Here is a 27,122-nt window from a genome sequence, read left to right on the forward strand (position 1 = left end):
GCTGGACAGGCATGCTGAACACAGGCAGCATTCAGATATGTGAAGTGTGGTAGTGACTTATTCATCTGTGGTGTTCAGCTCCTCTAGACTAAAAAGAATTCCCGAGAACCTTATTTCCCCATACTTGGATGGACCAGGGAACTGTGTCCTGTTTGAGATCTCTACCTTAGTCCCATCATCTTCCATAGAAGGGTGACTTAAATCACATTTCTTCCTGCTGGGAGTCAGGCTGACCCACGTCAAGAAGAGAACAAGCCCTCCTCAATCTCAGATATTCCTGTACCTAAGGAGGCATTTTTTACGGCCACTGAAATGAATAGTTCACAGACTGACTTAATTAACCATTTAAAGCAAACTCCAGCCTGGGTTTGCTTATTGCTATCATGTTTCCCTCAGAAAAAAAGAAATCTCACTAGAAATTTGACAATTCAGATACCACGGTTAGCCTCGAGGCTCCCATTGAGAAAGGACTTTATGATGTAATTAGAATAATCATTGTGAAATAGGTGAGTCAAGGCATTTTCTCTTGGAAATGGATGCTTCTGATGACATTTTTTCTCGCTAAAATAGTCATCTACATACATATTTGTAACATGCATTGCTATAGATAGATTTTGTTTGGTGTTAATGCACAAGTATGTGTTAACTCCTGAGTTATATAGAATGAAAGGTGACTGTCGGAGACAAAAACAAGGAGAGGGAGAGGAGGGATGAATAAGACCAGTTACCAGTTAACAACAGAAAACCGAGGCGTTTCATATCATCATACTTGTGTCATAGATGTGTGAAGCTGAAAGGGTATTTAACTAGTCTACATAACATACTTTGCATTTCACTTAATTAGCCTGAAGTTAATCTGATTTCTCACATGTACAAACAATAGAGACACATTTTAGTGCAGATCATTCACAATGCCTACTTCTATGGTGGTCAAAAGCACCATCATGTGAGATGGCATTTTACACACGTGTAAATGTGTTCTTACACACAGGACTTTGTGTGTGTGTAGTTGGCCTTTCTTGGCAACAGGATTCTAAAAGTCATCTTTTGTTATCAGTACATAGAGTGGTTAGTAGTTAAACAAAGCAAAATTGTAGCCTAGAAAGTGTTATATTTAACAAGAATGTTTTAGAATAGAATATTCAACCTTCTGAGCATTTTCAAATTTGGAATTCAGAGAGTCTCTACTGTCAAAAGCCAGTTTTCTCAAATATCCTTATATTTATTATCTTAGTTTTAATTGGTGTGAAAACAGGTCCATGCTTGCTTGCTAACTCTAATTCCATTCACATAGATTATCTTTGTGTTAGTGTGTGCATGTGTTCCTGTTATGCACATGAGTGTATGAGTGTGCATGGCTTATACATGGGCATGCGGAGATCAGAGTGTGACATCAGGAGTCTTTCTCTCCCTCTCTCTCTCTCTCTCTCTCTCTGCCTGACTTTCTTGAGATAGGATATCTGACTGAACTAGCTCACCATTTCGGTTAGGCTGCTGGCAACCATGTGTCTCCACTCAGCAGCGTCAGGGTTACAGGCACACAGCCATGCCCGGATATTTTTACATGAGTGCCAAGAATTCAAACTCAAGTTCTCCTGCTTGCAGAGCCAGTGTTCTTACACACGGAGCCATCATCTCCTCAGCCCTAATCCAGATCTTCAATAAGAACCTTGGAACTACAGTGTTTTAAATTAGATTTTGCATACACTTTCTTGCCTTGTATTTGAATGCTCTACACATACATGCACATGTCCATTCATGTCTTCATCCATGGAGACGCTGTGTTTCTGAGTTACATATTCTGAGTGATTGCTTCTGTCAGTTGGGGGTGGACACAGGCACTGAAGGGCAGGAGGGGTACTTTCTTTACCTCCTTGGAGGTTTTTCAAATGAACTTTCAAAAACTTGGTCCGTCCTTGGCTGTCTTCTCTTCCTAACCTGACACTCCTTCCTGAACCCAGGCAATCTGTTTGGTTTAACACTTCTCCCTGCTGTGGGTATGGCTCTCAGGCTTGTCAAAGAAGGTGATCTTCAGCCTCTGTGGTGGTGGTGACCACATATTTCTCCTCCTTTCCCCCCTGGCCTCCTTCAAAACTCAATTAAACCTTAGATATACCTGGGTTTGGAGTTTGTGTTCCTGTTCTGTCTGCTGGACATGCCATCGATCCATCTTGTCCCGGGACATCAACTACAGACTATGGGACATTAATTGATAACGTTATCTCTTCCAAGGAGCTTCCTGACCTGAGAGAATGATGAGAATTCACTGCTTCCTGGATTGTACTCCCACCGGGTGGTGCACGTTTCATCTGTCCATCACTGAACATCCATCTTCCCCTCACCTCGGGCTTCTCCACATGCACCCATTTTCCTTAGATAACGTCTCCATTGACTTGGGGTAAAGGCTTAACTTTTACCCCCGACTATTTTCTTATTTGTTTGTATGTTCGATTATTTATTTTTATTCATTTGTTTAATTTCTTTGTTACAGGATCTTACTATGTATCCCTTGCTGGTCTCTAACATGCTATGTAGACCAGGGTGGCATTGAACTTGTGGGCATCCTCTTAAGTACTCACCTGATAAGTGTATGCCACTGTGCTTGGCTCACTCTTGACTCTTTCAGCCTGGCATTCCATTTCGAGTCAATCCCTCCCTTTCCCAAACCCATCAGACTTTTTTTTACCGAGTGCACTCCATAGCTAGCCATAGTGCTAAGTATTTTATACGAATGATCTTAGTCCTCCAAACAGCTCCTTAGAGCTGATTCAGAACATTACAGTTTTTATATTATTCTTTATGTATTTCCTATGAGGCTTGAGGACATTGACAAAAGTGATTTTTCCAAAAACATATAGGAAGTCAGGAGGTGGAAGATGCTGCAGAAGGCTCCTGGGCTTCAGAGCCTAAACTTTTAAAAAAAAGCTTCTTAAGTACTGGTTACACTGGTTTTGTCAGCCCAACAGGGTGACGTGTATTTCCTAGTGTCTCACACTACTGCAATAAGTACATTTGCATATAGAAACACATACACACAAGGCCAAATTTTGCTCATAAGTGGAACTAAATTCCTTCCAATTATTTTCTTAAATGTTGATGTTCAGAAGTACTGATGTATGGAGCAATAAAGTACCAACCAAACTCAGGAAGAATCATATCCACTAAGCCCTTATCACGAATCTGCCACTTGTGGACTGAAGAACCTGTGGACCAATGCAGAAGAGTATCAGCCTGTTTGCTCACCTTAATTTTCAATAGCTTTTTCTGAGTAACTGATGAATCTCCAGATGTGTCTGACCACCGATGAAGCTCTTCTTTTGTGGAGTGGAGCCAATCTGTGAATTCCTGGACTGCATCTAAGTACATGAGGTGGTCTTTGACAATGTCCTCTACCTTCCTCATTTTCTCCTAGTTAACAAAGAAAAAGCATACCAGCAGCCCGAGTTACTACCAACATGAAATCGGGTAAAATGGCAGGCTCGATAGAGGTCTCGATGTATCTCAGAAGACCTCAAACGTACTCTTGGATTCTCCATTAACTTAATGTCTCAAGGAGAAATCATTACAGAAGAGGCAGAGGCAGGTAGATCCCTGTGAGTATGAGGCCATCTCGATCTACATGTGGAGCTCTAGGGCCAGCCTTGAATACATAATGAGATTTTTGTCAGAAAGAAAGGAAGAAAAGAAAGAAAGAAAGAAGGAAGGAAAAATAAATGAAAGAAAGAAAGAGAGAGAAAGAAAGAAGGAAGGATGGAAAGAAAGAAAAAAAAAACAGTAAATCTAACACTTTGGGAAAACAACCATTTCCCCATAAATCTAGTATTTGTAGCGCAGCATAAAGATCTATGCTTAATAAATGCTAATAGTCCTCACAAACTAATTCATTGCAATTATTATAGTAACTACTGTTACTTTTCTCATTGCTTGAAATAGCATTTTCCACTGCATTAAATCCTATCAGCATCACACTTGACAGCAGGGGATGTGCAGGCTTAGGGAGAGGCCAGGAACACACCCAAGGCACATACTCAGAGAGGGAAGGTTCAGAATCTAAACTTACATCTTTCTGACTCATAGATAAAAAATAAGGATAAACAAGCACTCATGTTGATAATAACAGTATTGATAACTCTGAGTTCTCAAAAGGCAAACCAAAGTAAAGAAAGACAACCACAAATCCCCATGCCTTAATTTCTATAACATTCATGAGTACATAAAAGTAAATCATGGAGGAAATTATATTGAGACATATATACATATATGGAATTCTTTTAAATTTTCCATAATTCACACACACACACACACACACACACACACACACACACACACACACACGCCTAGAGTTTAAAGAATAGGAAAATGCAGGTTGTGTTAATGGTTAAATAAACTCAATTCTTTTTCCACAGTTGGAATGTGAGAAGTAAGGAAACTCAACAATGGTAGCCAGGTGGTGGTGGCACATGCCTTTAGTCCCAGCACTTGGGAGGCAGAGCCAGGTAGATCTCTATGAGTTTGAGGCCAGCCTGGTCTACAGAGCAAGATCCAGGATAGGCACCAAAAACTACACAGAGAAAGCCCGTCTTGAAAAACCAAAAAAAAAAAAAAAAAAAAGTAAATGCAGGGGAAACACAAATTAACAGCTGATGCTCAGTCTTGGAAGGAAAAGGAACAAGTCTGATAACAATGCAGAGGAGGACAAAAATAAAAAGTGATGAACATCGCTAGGGCCGCAGAGAGAGCAGTGCATGGGAGTACTCGTGTGTACAGCTCTCTTTGGTTTAATTGGGAATTCATCTCTAGGTTAGCATACACAGCAACAGGCTTTGTCAGAGCACCTTCATACACATGCATTATGCATCACACACAAATGCATTACATGGTTCTTCCATTCCCCTTCCCCACAGCCCTCACAAGTGCCCCCTCCCCTAAGTCTAACTGGTTCCCTTTCCTCTCCCAGGCAGCCATCCCGTCTGGTTCCTGTTTGTGCTCTCTCTATTTTCTACCTTTCCAAGAAATGATCTTCATGGGATTCTCTGCCCAACAAACTTACACATAGTTGCAGACCAGTCAAATCCACTAATTCACTTCACGTTAAGTTTCTTACCTGTGCTTTGAAGCTTTTGTGTGGTCTACAGTGCTCACCTTGGCCACGGTCATTATGTCCTGAAACTGTGTTCTCAGTTCCTCCTGGCTGGCTTCCTCCAAGGACTCATCCTGAGTCTTCTTGTACAGCTCCCTGGACCTTGCTGCTAGTTGCTGCAATGCGCCCGCATGATCCTCTGCCTCGGAGACGATGGACTGAAAGTGGTCTAGCAGGGCAAACTTCTCCTTCAGCCCCGGCTGCAGCTGGAGGGGATGCTCCACTTTCTGATCCACCGATTCCATCCACTGCTCCAACTGGCTTTTCTTCTCTAGATAGTCATTCCATTGGTCGATCACAGACTCCAGGGTGCTAGGATGAGTGCCATGCATGGTAAAACTGAGTTTCAACCTTGGTATCTCTACCAAAAACACAACTACAGGGCCAATGAATCTATTTAAAGTGCTTTGCTGAATACTGTTGTGCTGAAGTGTTTTTGAGTGCAGAAAGAAATAACTTTTTTGATCTGCCACAACCAGGGTACAGTTGCTTTAAACAAAATGAAAGAATGCTGGAATTTGAAGCAAGCTGTTGCATACACACACACATACACACACACACACACCACACACCTAGACAACTATATTACAAATGCTAATTGTCTCAATTGAATGTGTAATTCATATATTACCTTGTAGTTATAAAAACTCAATACTATACTGTTAATTAAATTCTGCTTAATATATACCAGTTCTTAAGTAATCTTGTGTTTAGTCTATACTACTAAAATCAGAGGGCAATTACTTGTTCACTAACATTTAAACTTAAGGTATTTTTCCTGGTAAATACTATAATTTAAGACTGTACACACATAAAGGCCAATTCTTTCCTGTTATATATGTGAATGAATGAAGAGTCAATGTATTTATGAGAAAAATAGTCACAAATTTAACAGTCACCTTGCCAGATTTCTTAATAGAAAGATAAAATGCTGTCCAGGATGACATTAAGAAAAAGCTCCTATTATTGAGCTTTATAATAATCTCTGTTCTCCCCTTCCTTCCCCTTTCCTCTCTCTTCTTCCCTTCCTCCCTCTCTCTTTTCTTTTCTCATTCTCCTTTTTTCATCCTTACTTTCATATTCCTTGTCTCCCCCCCCCCACATCACCACTCAAACTCCAGACCTGTAGCTTGCTAGGAAGTGACCTACTACCCAACACAGAGACCACTCCAAGCTCATGCTCAGTGAACACCCTGGCCTCCCCTGCAGAGTATCTCGCAATTCTGGAGTCAGGACCACATAGTCAGTGAACTTCCATCACTTGCTCAAACTCTTGATTCTGTTTCAGAATGTTCGGCATCATATAGCTCCAGAGTTCTACCCTTCTGGAGTTTCTGAAAAGTCTCAATCAATGTCGTACTCCAGAAGCCTCCAGACCCACTGTCTTCTGTCCCAGCTGAGTGTCTTTTGACAATTGTTGGTAATGCAGTCTGAGTCAGTTTTCTGGAATGTGTATGTCTCCCTAGCAAAAGGATTTTGCTTCGGCTCATTGCTTGCCACAATCACTGCACCAAGAAAACCACCCAGGTTGTAGCTGTCAGATTTAATTTCTTGCCGAACTAAGAGGCAGAGCTCGGGACCTGTTTCTTGAACATTTTATTGTAATATTTGAAAACAATTTTGCCACATCTCTATTCAGTTCCACAAAGCTGAGAGCTGGCCAATGCCAACCACTGGAAAGTTATTTATGCTTTAGCAGTTTACTATAGAATGGGAGAGCCCCACGGGACCTGAGGCTTTTCTTTGCTGGTCACTAGGAGTTATGACAAACATACAATGTCCCGTTTGCCTAGAAAGCTACTTTCTCTTAACATGCAAACCAAGATTCAAAGCAAGGACAACCCACGCTCATGTCAGATGCCCCAGCTGCTGCCTGCGTGGCAGGAGACGGCTGCAGTGGGGCTTCTGACCTGCGACGACTCTTCATTGTCTGTCAACTGTCAGCTGCAGTCACTCTGGGAGCCCAGCTTTGGAGTGGTTGACTGTAGAGAGCTTTCAGAATATGGATTCTAGGATGTGGCTTAGTTTAATTTTCAGTGGAAGTTATTTGCCCAACAAGATGGCTGGATAGGTACAGATAATTTGAGAAAACACCCAGGGAAGGTGAAGGCTTCCATTCTGAACAAACAACCATGAAAATTTTCTCTACACCTTTATCAGTGACCAATACAGGGCAGGCCAGCACTCTGGCCCCTCCTTTCCATTCTTCTTTCTTTTCTTCTTTCCTGACAACTAAATTTTTTAAACAACACAAAATAGTTCTGTATCGAATGGGGCCATGTAGATGAATTTCTAAATGGTCTTATTAAATAAAAAAAAAAACTTGGAGCCAAATATAGGGGTGAAAGCCTTAGAGAGATCAGGGAAATAGGGAAAGCCACCAGCCAACCTTACCTCACCAACTCTTCAGCTTCTAAATGCGAGTTACTTCCTGTCTACCCACGCCTTTATTGCCTTGCTGTTCTGCCCTCTCATTGGCTCTCTTAGCCCAGCTACCTCACTTCCTCTTCCTACACAGCTCTGTCATCTTCTGTCTGTCTGTACAGACCTCCAGGTCTCTATGGTTGGTACTGGGATTAAAGGCATGTGTCACCATACTTGGCTCTGTTTCCTAGTGTGGCCTTGAACACACAGAGATCTTGCCTGCTAAGGAATAGGATGAAGGGTGTGTGCTACTGCTGCCTGACTTCTTTGTTTACTTAAAATGGCTTGCTATTTCCTCTGATCTCCAGGCAAATTTTATTTATTAAAGCACAAATAAAATATCACCACATTTCATCACAAATAAAATGTCACCACAAGGCCATACTGTATTTTGATACATAAATACATGTGTTTAAATCAAGCTAAACACATCTCTCTTGAAAAAGCTCTGTGTTCATTCTATGGTGAGACATTTTACATTTCCTCCTAGATTTTCAAAGTGTGTACTACATAATTGTGACCTTTTCTCATCTTGCTATATATGGAGCAGCGCTGCTGATTCTCTTGCTCTTATCTAACTTTGTTGGTACACAAGGAGCATCCTCTCCCATCCTACCTCCCTAACATGGTAGTTCCTGGTCTCTGGTAATCACCATTCTACTGTGAACCTCATTGGATCACCTTTATAGATTCCATGTATGAGTTGGCTGAGGCCATACTAGAACAGCTCTCTAGAATTCTGGATAGGTTAATGACTGGCAGCGTAAAAACATTTCCCGCTTTGTAGCATTTCAGCTCTCCATGCCTTAATCACTAAATGCCTGGATATCTGTATCATTGTGACATTCAGAAACATCCCATACATCTCTGACATCACCAGCTAGGTGTGATGATGACTCTGGGGTGAGGAACAGATGAACATGTTAAGCTCAGTTGTCAACACTTCAATTAGCAGGCCACAATGCCCTGCACATGCCTTTAAATAGCTAAGAGCTATTAAGGAATCACATTTTTTTGGCTTAAAAAGAGATATTTCCCTAAGCTTGTGCAAGAGTCCATGAGAGACACTGGGGTGGGGATGTGAAGGCTGTAGGACTGGGTTGGGGGGTGAAGGACAAAAATATTTTGAAAACAAAACACACTAACATACCAGCACTAATCTTTGCCCCATGGGGACTATAACACAGGCAAAGACAGTCATGCCTGTGCATAGGAAAAATAACATGCTTGGTAACTCCACCAAAGGCTGTCTTGGTGCTGTCACATGGCTTGATGAAACCGCTGGGTTTTATTTGGGCAAATAAGCACTAAGAGAAGGTTTCGTACCTTTGCGCATGGATGGCAGCACTCATGACATCAGCCCATGTCGTTTTAAGTGTCTCCAGCTGAGCCTGAATTGCCTGCTGACCCTCCTTGTTGCTGCTTCTTAAGGCCTGGTCCCCTTTGCCAATGGCCATGTTCAACTTCACTTCTCCTTCACCTTTCATGAGTAGAATGTCCTAGGGAGGGAGAAGGAGATGTTGTTAGTGGGACTATGAAAACCTGCTCTGCTAAACCATGACTGTTTCCTAGAACTAAGGAGCCGAGGTCTGGAGTGGTAGCTCAGTTTGCAAGTAGATCTGAGTTTAATCTCCAGAACCTGCATAAAAAGCTGGGAGTGGTGGCAGGTGCATGCACTCTTAGCTCTGGGGAGGCAGAGACAGGCAGATCCAGGGATCCCTAGCTAGCCAGCCTAGCCTGCCACAGGAGCTCCAGACTAATGAGAGACTCTAAGAAGACAAGGTGGATGGTGTCTGAGGGATGATAGGGCCACAAGCATGTACACACTTATGCATACACCTTCTGCTTCCCCACCAAGATAATTAAGGTGGGAATACCTCACTGTAAAATGCAAACAATACATTTACATAAAGTCTAGGCTAGAATAATAAAAGCTGGATATCAGAAAGTATGAGGTCCAATGATCAACTTAAATTCTTGGAAAACTTTGGGCCACCAGCCAATATATTACAATTTTGTTGATCGGTCTTAAGTGAGAGAAAATGAACTCAGGCAATGAAGACACATCTGTCAAGAACATAGCCTCTCCTCCCTTCAATGCATGGCTAATTCTCCCTGTTCTAGGTCATGTTGACTGGAGGTCTGCCTTGTGTTTGCAAAGAAACCTTGTCATTCCATTCACAGACCCCTGCTCTGCAATTACAACTCACACACTGGTCTCTGATGTCTCAGAACGTAGGCGTTACCTACTATTTCTATATTCCCAGCGATTCTCATAGTACTTGTAACTGAGTAGGTATTTGGTAAATTTTGGTGGTTAACTACTGAATGAACCAACCAAACAAATAAAACTAAAGCTGTTGAAACAAACAAAAATGTTCCTTTTCCCAAAGGGAAAATAAACACTTTCTCTGAGTATTCTATCTATTCTCCCCACCTCCCACATTTTCATTTGACACTTCCCAGACAACGGGGACCAATTCCAGCCTCTGTGCATCCAGTCAGAGCAATGGGCAGCAGTTGTGGGCTGCACGTACCTGAATCTGTGACAGTCGTCCCTCCAAAGTCTCCTTGTTCCCGACGGTGCTCTCCGCACAAGCCAACCTGTCTTGCACATCCTTTACCCGGGACCACATGCTCTGCATGGCTTCCTCCAGAGCCTCGTGTTCCTGCAGGGCCAGCTGACAGCTGCGCAGCCTCTCCTTGGTTACTCTGAGGAGCTTCTGGTAGCTGGTAAGGAGCTGGGTGCTTCGGCGGCCTCCCTTCCCTGCGCCGTGGCTTTCCTTGCTGAGAAGCTGGCCTCTCTGGGAGAGCTTGTCAAGGGACTCTCTGGACAAACAGAATTTCTTTTTTTAGTCCCAGGATTCTGGATCCAGGGGAGTGAAAAATGACTGTTGACATTGGATCAGGAACCAGACGAGAGCCAGTGGCTGATAGGACTTTAACAGTAAGAGGCTGGGGACCAGGCTGGCGGCTTGACTTCTTAATGTAGTCAATATGAGTCAGGGAATATGAGTCCATTTCTGCCATGTCTCCCTCTAAATCCCACAGGCAGAGCCTATGTCTCTCTAGGAATTCAGTCCAGAAAGTGGGCTCATCTCATCTCTAGCATCTCTCCATTCCTGTTTGATATCCTAACCATGAAAAGCTCCCCGTGCTCTGCTGTGGATGCTACAGTTCGCATGTGAGATGTTCCCCCATTGGATCACGGATTTAGACACTTGGTTCCCAGAAGCTGGTAATGGTTGGGAAGTTTGTGGACGTTTTGGGAGGTCTGTGAATGGAATGACAAGGTTTCTTTGCAAACACAAGGCAGACCTCCAGTCAACATGACCTAGAACAGGGGGAATTAGCCATGCATTGAAGGGAGGAGAGGCTATGTTCTTGGCAGATGGGTCTTCATTACCTGAGTTCATTTTCTCAAGACCGATCAACAAAATTGTAATTCTTGCTGGAGGAAATGGGTCACTGAGGGTGAGCCTTGACGTTTTATAGCCTAGCTCCACTTCCCATTCATTCTGTGCTTCCTGACTGCTGATGCAACATGACCAGGTGGCTGGCCTCCTGCTCTGTCTGCTGTGCCTTTCACACCACAATGAACTATATCTCTTCTAATATTAAGGAAGAATCAAGCCTGCCCTTTTCAGGTAGCTTCAGTCAGGTATTTTGTCTCAGCAACAAGAGAAGTAATTAATAAAGTTGACATCTCTCCTTCATGACAATTCTGCTTGCCTGTTACTTTCTGAGTTGCTTCTTCCCTACTCAACATAGGCATCCCATCCCTATATCCATGACAACCGGGGGCAGGTAAGTGATGCAAGCAGGACTCCTGTGCCTCTATACTATGCCTTCCTCCCTAACCTAATATACCTGACTCTATCCAGGGGCCATCCCTGTCTAGAAGCCAGAGTGACTGCACCCATCTCCATCTTCAGGACCTGACACAATGCTAGGCAGAGACAAAGGTGTGTGTGTGTGTGTGTGTGTGTGTGTGTGTGTGTGTGTGTGTTGCTTTCAAATTTCATGGTAGGAGCCAATGGGCTTCCTTGGTGTATACCTTGAGCACTGTGGCCCCCACAGCTTGGAGCTATGTTAATTGGATCCAGAGGAAAGAACTCAAACCCTTGCATAGCTTGGTTGTAATGTTCTGAGTTCTTAGTGCAACTTGGCCAGCTGTTTTTTTTTTTCCTTTTTGTGTTGTTATTTCCTTCTTTTAATTATAAAGTAACAGTACATAGTCATGTAAATGTATGGTAGCAATACTGTGGCTTATGAGCATAATGTGGAGTAATTGAAGCTGGTTAATATATCCATCACTTCACATACTTTACATATTTTCCATGGTGGAAACATTTGAAATTATTTTCTTAGGGATTTTTAAAAATACGACTTTCTATTTTTAGCTGCATTCACATGCATTCAATAAACTACAACTGAAACAGAGCAAAACTACAACCCCCTATATTCCTTGTAAGTGGGATTTTGTACCTTTTGGCTATTATCTCTTCATTCCCCCTTAGTTCAAAGCGTCTATAAACACCAGTCAAGGGAGCCTGAACTTATCACAAGCATGTTTATTAGGGAAAGCCTTGGTGATTGGCAGGAACAAGATGTCTTAATCAGAACTGTTGGGTAGCTGGGGAGGGAGCTCAGTTGGCAGAAGTGCCCATTACATATGTACAAAGACCTGAGGTTAGATTCCCCAAAACCCATGTAAAACTCTGAACATGCTGACACACACTTGTAATCCCAGTGCCAAGGAGGCTGAGACAGATGGGCACCTAGAGCTATCTGGCCAGTTAGCTTAGAAGAGATCTTGTCTCAAAAACTAAAGGGGAGAATAACTCCTATATATACCTGTTGCTGACCTCTGGCCTTTATATGCTTAAGTGCAGACATGCATAAACTACACACACACACTAGAAAAAGAACATGACGTATACCATCTATAACTGGGACTGTTTCTGAATGACTCCTATGTAAACAGCATCTTTTGAGCCACTCTGAGATAGTTACCCAACATGACTTACCCTCTGTAAGACACTGAGACGTTTGTAATCGATCTGCTTTAGTGAGCAGGAAGGTGAGTTACCTGATATAGTATACCTGTCATGAGTTATGTAACAACTAATATAAAACATTTCATTGCTATTACAAAATGGTTTGCTCAATGGATGCTAAACATTCCTGAACCTCAGGTCTTTATGCGTTTTCACAGGGTATGTCCCTCTAATATTGGAAGGACTGGCATTTTATGATAGGAAGTACCCAGATGGTTGGGAGGAACAAGCAGCATGCAAGGAAACAGTAGGGTTGGTTCGGTGTGGTGGTGCACACTCATAATCCCAGCATTTGGCAGATTGGGGTAGAAAAATGGTTAGTTGGAGGCCAACATGGTCTACATAGTGAGACACCAAAAAAACAAAGATGTAGGTGACATAGCATGAGGATGTGAGCGAGGAGCTCTTTGCTGCTACAGGAAGTGCCAGTTGGTAAGGAAAGACCCCAAGTCAAACACACTAGAGGTCATTTAGCATTTGGTCCTAGAATACCAGAGAGTGAGACTTCAATAATTATGTGTCCCTCAATGTTGCAATTATTAGAAAAAACACACTTAGAGTTCCAGTGCTGGGAGGTAGATGCAGGCAGATGATGTCTCTAGGTCTTACTCTCCAGCCAGCCTAGTTTACTTGAAGAGTTGCTGACCAGTGAGAGACCTCCGAAAAGAATAAGGGGAACCATGTCTAAGGAAGACCAGCTGATGTTATCTTCTGGCTTCTATATGCACACATACCCATGCACGCTTGGGTACTAATATTGGGTGCTTGGTAATAAGAGGTACAAAAAGTCAATGAATGTGGTGTTGGGCTACTTCCCTGTGCAGATTTATGATGTCAGGAGAAATAGTGAGAAATGTAAACAGCAGCTTGTGAAGGAGTGGAGTCAAGAACAGAAGTCATTTACAATGTCTGGAAGAAAGGCATGTGTGAGTTTGATTATATAATAGTGTGTCTATGCAAGAATCAAGATTTGGAAAGCAAAATACAGTTTAATTTTCAGGAAGTTAGTGAAATGATGGTATCATTCTCTTAATTCTGTCAACATTTTCTATTCTTTCCAGACAATGGGAATGTAAAGGTGGTAAGAAATGAAGTCCCTGAAAGGTGCCCAAAGGAGGAACCAAATCATGCCAAGGGCATGTCTCAATAGTTATTAAACTGGAGTACCATCCAGTACTGTGCCCGTCAGTTCTTTATCCTTGGGTTCCACATCTACAGATCCAACCAGCAACGTACTGAATATATATTTTAAATAATTGTGTCTGTATTGAATGCACACAGACTTTTCTCTTTCTCACTACTTGTTGAACAAGAGCACAACAGCTACTTCTGTAACATTTACTTACAACAATTACTATATTGTAAGTAATCGAGAGCTGATCCAAAGTGTGGGAGGTTAGATGAAGCAATACCCCATTTCATGGAATTGGGTGCTCACGGATCTTGGTCTGCACTGGGGTCCTGGACACAGCTCCACAGATACTACAGGATGATTTTAATCATGATACATGCTCTGCTGTACATTTGTTTACACGGCTTTCTTCAAATCAAGGAACACCGGCATGTTTGACCATAAACAGGACTCAGTGGAAATAGAGAAGGAGCATGGTCCGAATTAGACAATTTTAACTCAGGCTATGATGTCACTGATTTGTTTGATTAAACAGAGTGGGTACTGCCATTTTCTGCTTCGTAGACAAGTATTGTTCTCCAGGGGGGGTCACTAAAGAGCCCGCGTTCTGGATCAAGCTGCACTTCCTGATGGGAAGCCTTTTATCTTACACTAGAGAGGCAGAAAGGGAAAGTGCTGGGGGTGGAGCAAGAATATAAGGAGCCAAACACTGCAGACACAGCAGAGGTGTCAGGAGATAAGGGGACTCTACCCAGGAGAGGAGCCAGGGAAGAAATGAAGAGCTACTGCAGGGAGACGGACCAATGGAGGATGAGACCTAGTGGTCACAGCTCTCGTGACACTATCAATATTGTAAGGGTAGGGCTGGAAGCTACAACGTGTGAAGAAATGAATGGAGTTGGGGTTCCCAGCTGTCTTCTTCTCAGTGTGGTTCTGTAGTTTTCCTTTGTCAACTTCTTCTGGCAATAATCAGCACAAGCTAATACCAGGAAGGGAAGGGAAGTATTCTCAATAAAATCCCTAAGAGCTAAACTGAAGTTAGAGAGAGAAGGGAGTCAATGGACAGAAAACAAGGATACAGACATGCTACTTACTCCTGCCCATGCTTTCTGTAGAATACCACATGGCCATATGCAGCCTGGTCATTGCAATATTCAGGGACAGAAGAAACCACCCCCACCAAACCAGTCAAATCAACCAAGCATCAAGCCAGTAGCTAACGAACCAGCCTAAACCGTGTTGGCAAATCAATAATCCACTCCAGTTCTGAACCACACCTGGCAGCCAGGAGTTCTTCCAGGAACATCTCGACTTTATGGACTTCATTTTTCTTCTCAGGCATATGCTGTTTACTTTCCCCCAAGTTTTCTGTGTTTAACCTTTCCTCCATCTCATGGATCCACAAGCTCAGTTTTCTTTGCTGGTCTTCAAAGCTAAAGAAAAGAGGAACATCTTTAAAAAAATCCCAACGTGTCTATGACTGTTTCAATGGCCAAGGTTACAATCTCTTCTTGTGGCAATTAAGGCTGCATGAATTTTAATTTTCAGTTAATAAAGAAAATTCAATAAGAAGCTTGCTTAAATGATCAGACTGTCACAAGGAAGATGATCATGCACGTGTGTGTGTGTGTGTGTGTGTGTGTGTGTGTGTGTGTGTGTGTGTAGCTCACTGGACTCTTGATCCATGAAATCCAATAGCCATTTTCTATGACGATTATCCCAGCAGACATGAATACAAGGGGGAAAAACTGGTTAGCTAAATTGACTGACATGGCTTGTAGCCAGGCCATTTGTAATTACCAGTGGATGTAAATCCTTGGCTTTTTCTCCTACATAGGAAACAAAGCCAACTGTCAGAATCAGTCATCAATTATTTTATTAGCATTAACCTGTGATGAAGGCAGGCCAATGTTCATTATAATTTAAACTCAGAGTTCGAGTACTATTGTGTCTTCACGTGAATTGTTCCCACGAAGCCTTTGAAAAAAACCCCTTCTGGGTGCAGTGAAACCCACGTCTACTGTAAGAACCTACCTCCCCAGCTCCGAAGCGCAGTCCTGGAGAGCCTGCTTGTCTTTAAGGCACTGTTTTAGAAAAGCCTGGAACTCCTCGTTGGCTTTTGTGATCTGCTCCTGGATGCTGCTCACCATTTGCTTGGGCAGATGTGCATACAGAGTTTGTCCTTCCTGAGTCACTGCATCCAGCTTGCTCTGCCCTTCGCTTACTGAATCAAGGACACCCTGGAAGTCAAGGTAATATCGGTATCTGCTATTATACACGGGGTTCCTCAGTACAAGGCTGAGCTGAGGCAATGAAGTAAAGGTGAAATGAAGCTTAGTCTACTGGGAAAAGGTCTAATGGGACTAGGTTGAGATGGATGCAGTCAGTTGACAAAATTGAGGCTCCTCATTGAGGCAGTACAAGACAGGACAGCAATTGGAACTGAGGAGAAACTAAAAAACGGTAAGCTGGAAAAGAGGAGTGTCTCATCAGTGTCCCATTCTCAGTGTTTTCCTATTCTTAATGCTCCTATCTCCCAGCTCCAGCTCCCTTCTCCTTAAGGGGTTGCTGTAAGAGCCCTCTAACAAGAGATGGCCACTCTGCCTCTTCTCTGGTCTACTCTACACACAGTCCAGTCCTCAGGATGGAGCCTTCCTTTCCTTACATGTCCTCAGAAGATCTATGCCTGGGCTTCCACAGGACAAGGGAAACCCAGAACTTAACGCTGGTCATATCTCCCTTGAACTCCAGAATGTTCCTTCAATTATCGCCTGGAAAGCTATTCCCGTGTGGAATTCCACAATGTGGAGGACAGTTCTACTCTGAACTTACCATGCCTCTTGCAAAACCAGCCCTGAACATGAAACACTAACCTGACTTCTGACACAGTGGGCCATTGACAGTATTTTATCACACAATGAGTCATACAATTCTCATGTTCCTTAATAGAGTTTTTTTTTTTTTTTTGGCTAGCTGTCTCATGGAGTGTAGGCTGGCCTTAAACTTGGAACCTCTTGTGCCAGCATCCTGAGTGCCAGGACTACAGGCTTGCGCCATCATACATGGCTAACTAATTTTTAAAAATAAACATTGGTGTTGCATGAATTCTAAATGGTCTTATAATAAAAACCCAGAGTCAGATATTGGGGTAAATGCTGAAATACCAGAGAGACAAAGGAAAAAGCCACAACCACTTCTCACCTCACCAACTCCATGAATCCTCAGACTGAATGCCTCTGAGTCCTCAGTGGAAAGGGCCTCTAGAGTTCCTGTCTTCTCCCGCCTTATATGCCTTTCTCTGCCCAGCCATTTCACTTCCTATCTCAACCTTCCTAGTGCTGATATTAAAGGTGTGTGTGTGTGTGTGTGTGTGCTTCCCAAATGCTGAGATTAAAGGTGTGTGCCACCACTGTCTGGCTCTGTTTCTCTTCTAGACTGGATCAACCTCATGTAGCCCAGTGTGGCCTTGAACTCACAGAGATCCAGATGGATCTCTGCCTCCCAAGTGCTAGGATTAAAGGTGCGTGCCACCATTGCCTGATCTCTATGTTTAACTCTGTGACTGGGCTCTGTCCTCTGATCTTCAGGCAAGTTCTATTTCTTAGATTACAAATATCACCACACATTGGAGACGGGCATGGGGGCACATGCCTTTAATCCCAGCACTCTGGAGGCAGAGGCAGTTGGATCTCTGTGAGTTTGAGGCCAGCCTGGTCTATACATTGCCTTCCAGGATAGCCAGGGTTGTTACGCAGAGAAAACTTGTCTCAAAAAACAAATAACCAAAAACACAAAAAACATAAAATGAAACAAAACAAAACAAAAAGCAAACCAAGCCAATCAAACAAAACCCCCAAACCATTGGTTTGACAATGCTTAGCACTGTGCTCTATTCAGAAAAGCAGCTATGAAACCTTGGCCAGAACCTTTTTTGAACCCATTCTTCCGAAAGTTAGTCTTGACTTCTGCTTTACAATAGCCATCTTCCTGAATGCATATATTTTTCTTAGTCAATAAAACCCAAATAACCTGTAATAGCCATTACTCTGGTTTGAATACATTCCCACATATAGGCCACAAGTTGAAGAAAAGGACACAAGGTATTTTTTTTCCTTTTAAAAATAGACAATAAACAACTCCCAAAGTTCCCCAATAGTGCTAGAAAATATTAATAATTTTTTTTTTTTTTTTGGTTTTTCGAGACAGGGTTTCTCTGTGTAGCTTTGCGCCTTTCCTGGGACTCACTTGGTAGCCCAACCAAAAATATTAATAATTTTATTGCTATAAAAGTTTAAATAAAGTTTCATTTTGAATGACTTTTAAACAATGGCCAGTGGGTTAAAAAACAAGATCTAAATAGTTTCTAGCTTGATTTTTTTTCTGTGATTTTCCTTGTTGCCTAACATCTTCTGACTCAACAGCTCAACTCCATAATGGGAAAAAAGACGAAACAAAATAAGAAGATTCAGGCAAGGAAAGAGTAGGAAACAGTCTGGGTCTGAACCAAGGCTGTGAGTGCATCTGGGAAGGAAGAGCATCAGCATCACAGCATCCACATCAGCACCACAGCATCCATATCAGCAGCATCCACAGCAGCATCCATATCGGCAGTATTCATATCCGCATCATGGCATCCATATGAGCATCACAGCATCCATATGAGCATCACAACATCCATATCAGCATCACAACATCCATACCAGCACCATGGTGTCCACACCAGCACCACGGCATCCATACCAGCATCACAGCATCTATACCTGCAGATCCTGAAGCCTGGCTTCTAGAACTTGGCTGTCACCAGTTAGATCAGAAGAGTCTCTGGCTGCTGCTTTTGCTCCCAAAAACCATTCTTGGAATTCCTGCATAGAATCTTTTGAAAAATAAGGAAAGGAAGAGATAAATCCAAAATGTTGAGTGAGCTCCCAGGACTGTCACAATACACTATTTCTGTGTTCCAGCCCATCTCATCCTGCTTTTTAAAAACACTTCAAAAAGCAAATAATGAGACAGAAAATATTATAATGTAATCTACAGCTATGAATATTTACAGCAGGATGGAAAAGTTACCTCAAAGACTGAAAAGTACTAAAATACTTGGAATTGATTTTACGTTGTGTTCCTTTATTTTGGGAAAGAGTTTATAAGAATTCAGGAGAAACATGCTCAGGAGTGTTAAAGACATGTACATTCATGTTCATGTGTGTGCACATGTATGTGCTTGCATATGCATGTGTGTGCCTGCGTGTGGAGGTCAGAAGTCTGTATCAGTTGTCTTCCTCTGTTTCTATCCATCTTTATTTTCTGAGCTAGAGTCTCTCACTGACCTGGAGTTCATACATTCAGCCAGACTGGCTAGTTAGTGCACTCCAGGTGTCTACCCATCTCTGCCTCCCCAGCACTAGGAATACAGACATGTGCCACCAGAGCCAATTTTTTGTGTACATGTAGGGAGAGGATTTACACTCAGCTCATCATGCTTGAACAGCAAGCTAATTACCCATAAGGCCTTTTACTAGCCCTGAAAGGAAGGTTTTCTTTATGGCCTAGGCAGGAACCACTTCCTTGTTTTGCTACGTTGACTTAGAAAGTCACTATATACCCACATCAGAGTGGAAAACAGCTTCTCAGAAGCAGACTCGGGGAGTGGGAATTTTCTGGATCATACGGCTGTCATTGCTACGGCCTCTTCCAACATCCATGTTTGTAGAAATGATTCATGCTAGCATGAAAAAGTGTCCTTAGCTGTTTGGGTAGCAGTTGCTGATCACATGAATGGAGGGAGTTCTTCACATGCATAAGCTCTTATGTAGAAGATTCAGGTAAAGTTCAGAATAATCAAGATAGGTAGACTCCTGTTCTCTCAAGGAGAAAGGGGAAACATTCTCTGAGAGGTTAGAGCCTGTGGAACAGAGCTTTTTGTTACTCAAATCTCAGAGCACGAACGAATTTAAAACACTATTCCAACTGGAAGGTTTGCTCAAACTTTGGCTGGCAGCTTCTGACCAGCATTTGGTCCAGACAACCTCTCCTAAGCAGTGATTCAGACCAAAGCCCTTCAACTCACCGCTGAAGTGTTTTTCCAGAGAATCTTGCATGCCGGCCTGCGTTTGGGAACACAGCTGGCTGGTGGCTTCATGTTTCTTTATTAGCCCAGTCATTGCCCGGCCCAGGCTCTCTAACTCCACTGAGTGGTACTTCCGGCACAGGCTGTTGAGATTTTCTTGGGTGGAGCTGATGTTGTTTTGTTGACTTTGAAGTTCTTTTTGTATGTCCTACGTGATGAAAGCACACTATGAATATACTATGAAGGACGCTCATCCCATTCAAGAGAAATACTGTCATTATTTCACTCTGGTATTTTTTTTTTTAATCTAAAATTAACAATGTAGAACCCTCCTCAGTTGTGTATACCTATGGGTGGGATTCAAGAGCATCTTTTACATATGGTAAGGAGCTGTACTACTCATGAAATCTTATCAATGTGCTCACCTAAACAGAGATATACAGTGACAATACCAATTGACATCTCAACATAAATGGAGGGAACCTCATAAGCCACTAGACAAAGAGCTACAGGGAGTCAATGGCTGCTAAGGTAGAGAGAATCAGTCTTCTCTAGGGACAGGCTCCCTGATAGGTTATCTAGTCCCAAGTGGTAGGCCATAAACACACGGACATATGATCAATACTAAATGGACTCAGTAGGTTACAAATACACACACACACATACACACACACACCAATAATGATAATTTAAGAAGAGGTAATGAATTTGAGAGGAAGTGGGAGGACATATAAGGAGTGGGGGGGGAAGGGTTGGGATAGGAATGATGTAAATATAATACTCAAGCAAAAATCTCAAGAAAATAATAAATATTAAAAAATTAAAAAGAATTTATGTAATAGATATATTTATATATTACAGACCTGTATGGATTCTATCCTTTTTAGTGTGTGTGTGTGTGTGTGTGCACATTTATGTGTATACAAGTATGCATGCACGTGTAAGTGGGGCTTAGAGGACAGCCACCAAGAGCGTTCCATCTTGATTTTTGAGACAGGGTCTGCCATTGAACTGGAGCTCACCTTGTTTTTTGTTGTTGTTGTTGTTTGTATGGTTTTGGTTTTTGTTTTTTTTTTTTTTTTTTTTGAGATAGGCTCTCTCATTGGACTGGAGGTCACCTTGTTTTTTGTTGTTGTTGTTGTTTGTTTGGTTTTGGTTTTTGGTTTTTTTTTTTGAGATAGGCTCTCTCATTGGACTGGAGGTCACCTTGTTTATTTGAGACAGGGTCTCTTGTTGGAATGGAGCTCTCTGACCCAGCTAGGCTGGTTGAGTCCCAGGGATTTACCTGTCTCTATCCCCTGCACTAAGATGACAAGTTTGAGTCAAATACACAGGGTTTTTTGTTGCTGTTTGTTTTTGTTTCTAAAGTGAGTTTAGGTCCTCAGCCTTGTCCAGAAAGCAGGCTAGCAATTGAGCTATCTTTCAGTCCTGTATTGATTCATTAATAAAAATATATCAGTCCTCCTTGGTAATACACAGCTACTGGAAAGTGGTTAGAATCTGGGTGGTAGTCTAGGATCTCAAGAAAATTTAGCAGGTTGTCATAGCAGCTCAGCTATGATGTTGAGTTCAGGGTCCATTTCAGGAACCATTGCAGCTCACATAGTTCAGTGGGTCACTGGATGGCTTTGTATAGGGATTACAGGCCATGCACACACACACACACACACACACACACACACACACACACACACACCAGCAGTTGATTTAAAGCTCTATGTCCTTATCTGTCACACAGTATAAAACTATGCTAAGGAAGAACAGGAAGAACAGTGGCCAGGGCTGGAGAGATGGCTCAGTGGTTAGTGTTCATGCTGCTCTCTCAGGGGACCCAATTTTGTTCCCAACACCAAGGTTGGGTGGCTTACAACCACCTGGAAATCCTGCTTCAAGCCCTCTTCAATACTCTCTGGGCACCTAGATTCACATGTGAACATACACACACACACACACACACACACACACACACACACACACACAGGAAGAGAAAAAGATCGTCTTCAAAAGAACAATGTTGAGAAGTCAATACAATATGTATGCTTTACAAACCGCTGAGCAGGATTGTCATCTGTTAACATGAAGAGAGGACACTGGGTGATTTCCTTACTTAAAAAAAAAAAAAAAACCTACAATGCCCTACAGATGAAAGTGTTCAAATTAAACACAAAGATAAGGAAGTGATGAAAAAGCATTTGAGGCTCAGGCTTAAAAGTTGATGCAAAGTCCAACAGGCTCCCCATAGGCTTCCCCCTTTCACAAAAAGGAAGATACATACGTGCATGGCCATAGCCAGCAGGCAGGGCCCACAGCAGTGCACGCCGTCTACTTTTTAACCATCGTTCACTGCCTGACGCTTGCATTTAGCTCTTCTCAGGCCACTTACCCTGCTGTGTCCAATGTTATGAATTAGTTAGTCTGGCTGTTAATACTTTAAATCTGGGTAGTTGGAAGCGGACACTCTGTGTTTATCATAGTTAGAAAAAATAGGAGAATGAATATACGCTTCAAAGGGAAACATGAAAAGCTGGGTTCGACCTACCTTGACTTTCTTCAACCCTTCACACGTCCCAGTTTGGGCACATCTGGTCAACGATTCTTCCACATTGGTCAGCCACGTTGTTATGTCCTTGACGAATCTCTCCACCTGGGTACTTTGAGCGGTGAAATCCTTCAGGGTTCCCTTCGCTTCCTCGGTGACTTCTTTGGCGTGCTCCAGCTTCTGCCGTAAGTCGGCTTCTATAAACTACATATAAAGCGAGAGTTCGTGAAAATCTGGGAGGACTAAAAGCACACTCACCCGCTAGGAATTCTGTTTACGTGTAACTCCATCAAGAACACATTAGACTCACCATGGAAGCCATTCCAAGACTAATAGCTTTTCCCAGGATGGAAAACCAGGGAGTGTGGCCTGCCAAACACATTGAGTGAGGGGAAAGACTAGAGCTGCAGCTAACCCTGGACTTGAATAGAGTGTGGTTTGGATGGAGGTTCCAGGGAAGGGGAGGTCACATCCTAAAAGCAAAGCTAGACCAAAAGCCTGCTGTTAATTCTCCACAAGGAACACTCACACAGGCCTGCCTGGCAGGGACTCTGATTGGAGGAACCCCGCCATAGATTTAATGGTGAACCAATTTTATCCCGTGAGATGCGCAGCTTCCTTCTCCTCACATGAGGTATTTCAGGAAAGTTGATTTTTGTGGCTCCTGAGTTAATAAAGGGACTTACAACCACTCTACCCTGAAAAAGCAGTCCTAATCCCATAATTCAAAGGTTAGCACTATTTGGCAAAGTCATCAAACACAAAGGTTTGTTGTATTTTCTTAACTCTTAGCTCAGAGCAGCTGTGAGCAAGGAGCTGGGAGCCTCTTTTCTGGCTTTGCTGTGACTCCATCCCTGCTTGGCACAGCTGTGGACTCCGCATGCCTGGATGGGCGGGCGGTGAGTGAGGCGTTCTGAACCGAAGACTCACAGACAGGTGAGAGCCGCTTCTCATAGCCCCACTTCTCTCAGTTTGTGGGGTTTTTTTTGGGGGGAGATGCTCTCATTGCTGGGATCCCCAGCTGAAAGTCCCTAGATGAGCCTGCACACTCTCTACTACCTCTTTACTCTCCTTTCTCAGCCCAAGGCATCTCTGGGTTCATCCCCCTAGAGAGGCTTCTTAGACAACTTAGCTGTCCTCACACTGTGGGCTCGAAGAGTGGTCTCTTCCTTCACTCATAATTTCTGGGCTGAGGCCACATGCTGGTACTCCTCGCCCTCCATCTGCTGGTGAGAGGCAGGCTACCCATACCAAGCATTTACTCTTTGGCAAATACATCAGAAGTCAGTAGAGGGGTTTGGAAACCAGATGGCAGTGACTGCCAACTGTAGGGGACAAATTATACTGCCCACTAAGTAGCATCACAGAAACTCTTCTACTATACTAGAGGCCAGGAAAGACATCTCACACCTCTTCCTTGGGATGGGGGAGTGGGGACAAGTAGAGAGAAAGAGGAGGGATGCAGAACCACCATAGCCCACACCCCAAATCCTTGCTTAATCCTCACTCTGCAATAGCTCATTGCCCACAGATGTCCCAAATATATGTGACAGTAATCAGCACCCCTTCTTCTCAGCTGTGAATAAGAATGCCCGTCACTTCCTTTGCTTCAGGTGGAATGTCCAGCATTCCCAGACCTGCCTGAGATCAGTGCCAAGCACAGCTACATCAGTTAAAGAGAGAATCAGGGACAAATGATACAGCAAGAAGAGAAAAATCCATGGATGCATCTAAAAAAAAGTAGGGAAAGACTCCCCAGAGACCTCAGTCAGGAGCTGCTGAGGTGTCAATCAAGTCATACCTACCACACTGGGCACTGGGCTCAGACACTAGGGAAGCCCGGTTCCCTCACCAACCCAGCTCCTCCCTGACCTGCCTCATGGTCCTGGGACTGGGACCATCTACTGGAGCGTGAACGGATATTAGCAATCCTAACTCTATCCCTTAGCCCAGTTACTGTGTAAATGAATTAGCATATTATTAGTAAGAATGCATACTCATGGGGGGGCAGTCTATTCCTGTCTAAACATACAATGTACCAAGAAACAACCGGACTGATAATGCATTCAAAATTCAGTAAGGAAAAGAGAACTACCCTTATTATAACGTTATGATATCTGAAATGTAAATATACCATAAATATCGGCACAAAGAATTCTAGTGATGTTAATGTTTAACCTGTATATGAAAAAGTCCACGATTGCCAAGAATTATGGTGTTATAGACACATACACACATATAACAGGTACACACACACATACATTTTGTATTTTGGGAGCGATGCTGTGATTGGCTGTTACATGGTATTTATTACAGAAGTTATCTTTTGCTTACCTGAAGGTCTGTTGGTGTTTCTGGGTTTTTCGTTAGTTCTTTAAGATCACTGATTTTGGAACGCAGTTCTTCCAATTTCAAGGCTTTGTTTTTAACTTCAGACTATGAAAGCAAAGACACAGGGGAGGACATCACTAATCCAAAGACCGACAGGCTACGCTTGGCATCTCATACTGAGCACTAACAGACATGACACCGGCTTCCAGCAGTGTTTAGAAAGTCTGCCCAACTTTTTCACTAGTGTGGAAAATGTTACCGTTAACGTTCACTCTGAATAAGAGCGGGTATGTGGGAATTTCTCCCTTCCCACCCTCTTTAATTGGAAAAAAAAAATTCCCCTGGAAAAAATGAAACACTGACCAAAAGCATTGAGTCAGTGACGATGTCCACCAGGCTGCCATTTATTCATTAGCAGTATTATTACCAGTTACTATGGCAACGGCAAAGTCTTACAGAAGCATGCTAAAACAAATGCACATGGGGAGTGCTCAGCGACTGTCAACAGCACACAGAAGACATGCTTCACATAAATATTTACAAGACCTTGAAGCAGAAATAATTTTGAAATTTGATATTTTACCTTCCCCCTTTTTGGAATCAACAATTAACATATGAAAGAATACCAAATCAAGATTCATTATCAAGCAAAGCCACTTATAAACTTCATAGTTTTGAGTCACAAAAGAATATTTAATGCAAGAGCCCCCTCAGCTTGAAAAACAGGATCTAGGGCTCTGTGACCACAGAATTTCCAATGACTTGAGCTCAGAAAGCAATTTATTGTACCATATGGAACTCCCTGCCAGGGCTAGTAGCCTTTGACAGAAAAACAGCTGGGTGTTTAGGGAAGTCACCTGCTGACCTCCACTCACTTAGAGCATGGTAGGAAGAAAGGACAGGGCCAGGGACTGGGCTGACTCTAGTGCACTGATTTATTAACAGACATGTCACAGGGTCAGCAACAAAAAGCCCGTTTCAGAGAGACTGCACCTTCTTATCACACCAAATAAGGGTTGGCGGCACACGGATAGCAGAGTTCCTGCAGTCCACAAAAGGCTGATTTGACAACTTTCTGTCCTACTAAAAACATACTACATACAGTATCTACCACCACCGGAGACTCTAAGCATGGAGTCACTATCCTCATGGAGCAGGAAGATGCACCTTAGAGTAGCACAGCGTTCCATGGCGTGCCCTGGGTCAGCTGCAGATGTAACAGACATCAAGAACCCAAGGGCTTAGTGCACACTAATGTGTATAATAACAATTAATTAATGATAATGGTTTTTTTTTGAGATGTGGTCTTGCTATGTGACTAAGCTAGCTTCTACCTTGTAAGTATCATCTGCCTCAGTCTCTTTAATGCTGAGGTTAGAGCTTTGCACCACCATTGCCTGACCAAAAAAAAAAAGATAAGTTTTGAGTATGCATTATTTTGTTTTTAAGAGAATTTATTTAACTGCAAATTTATTTACAATTAGGCTTTTTAAAAATGTGTTTGAGTGTTTTTGCCCTCATGTATGTGTGTGCAATGTGTGCATGCCTAGTGCCCACCGAGGTCAGAAGAAGGTACTTAATCCCCAGGAACTGGAGGTACAAATGGTTGTGTGTTGCCATATTGGTGCCTGGAACTGCACCCACATCCTGTACAAGAGCAGTGAGTAGTCTTAGCCACAGAGCCATCTCTTCAGGCCCTACAATTAGTTTTGTTTTGTTTTTTTGAGACAGGGTTTCTCTGTGTAGCTTTGCGCCTTTCCTGGAACTCACTCTGTATACAATTAGTTTTTTAAAAGATTTATTTTATCTTAAAAATTGTGTGGATGTGTGCATGTGTGTATAATTGTGTGTGTGCACATAAGTGCAGGTGCCTGTGGAGGCCAGAAGCATTGTGTATTCCTGGAGTTACAGATTGCTGTGTAATTACCAACATGGGTATTGGGAATTGATCTTAGGTCCTCTGCGAGTTGATATTGATACATTCTTACCACTAAGCCATGATTCCAGCAATTCAGCTGGGTTTTTGTTTTGTTTTTTAAATTTATCTTTATTTTATGGTATGGGTGTTTTGTCTGCATGTACATCTGTGCACCACAGGCATTCCTTGTTCCTGCAGAGGCCAAAAGAGGGTGTCATAGCTCCTGGAACTGTTACAGATGGTTGTGAGCCACCATGTGGATAATGGGAACTGAACCCAGGTTCTCTGGAAGAGCAGTCAATGCTTTTAACCACCAAGCGAACTCTCTAGCCCACAATTAGTTTTTCCTTGTGTGTGTTTAACTCTGGCTTGCACAGTTTCTAACAATCACCCTTTGTGAGCCTGAATACCTAACTTCAGCACAGAACATTATATGAGCTGCAATACTAATTTTAACATCAACCATAGCAACTAAAAAGGACCTTGGGATTCTTCATTATGTCCGAATGTT

The 27,122-nt window shown here is 42.7% G+C and overlaps 1 protein-coding gene across 1 annotated transcript in view; it reads right to left on the reverse strand.

Moving 5' to 3' along the window:
- The window catches only part of Syne1 (spectrin repeat containing nuclear envelope protein 1), a 462,188-nt gene that overhangs the window by 242,247 nt on the left and 192,819 nt on the right, over positions 1-27,122 (reverse strand). Inside the window, exons 44-53 of the mRNA XM_059272792.1 lie at positions 24,697-24,798; positions 22,363-22,566; positions 19,824-20,031; positions 18,517-18,629; positions 15,791-15,996; positions 15,034-15,189; positions 10,102-10,393; positions 8,891-9,063; positions 5,143-5,452; positions 3,244-3,408 (exon numbers count right to left, since the gene is read on the reverse strand). Of these exons, the coding sequence (XP_059128775.1) occupies positions 3,244-3,408; positions 5,143-5,452; positions 8,891-9,063; positions 10,102-10,393; positions 15,034-15,189; positions 15,791-15,996; positions 18,517-18,629; positions 19,824-20,031; positions 22,363-22,566; positions 24,697-24,798 (1,929 nt within the window). The remainder of the gene's footprint in view (positions 1-3,243; positions 3,409-5,142; positions 5,453-8,890; positions 9,064-10,101; positions 10,394-15,033; positions 15,190-15,790; positions 15,997-18,516; positions 18,630-19,823; positions 20,032-22,362; positions 22,567-24,696; positions 24,799-27,122) is intronic.

This window comes from Peromyscus eremicus, chromosome 8b (assembly GCF_949786415.1).
Source record: "Peromyscus eremicus chromosome 8b, PerEre_H2_v1, whole genome shotgun sequence".
NCBI lineage: Eukaryota > Metazoa > Chordata > Mammalia > Rodentia > Cricetidae > Peromyscus > Peromyscus eremicus.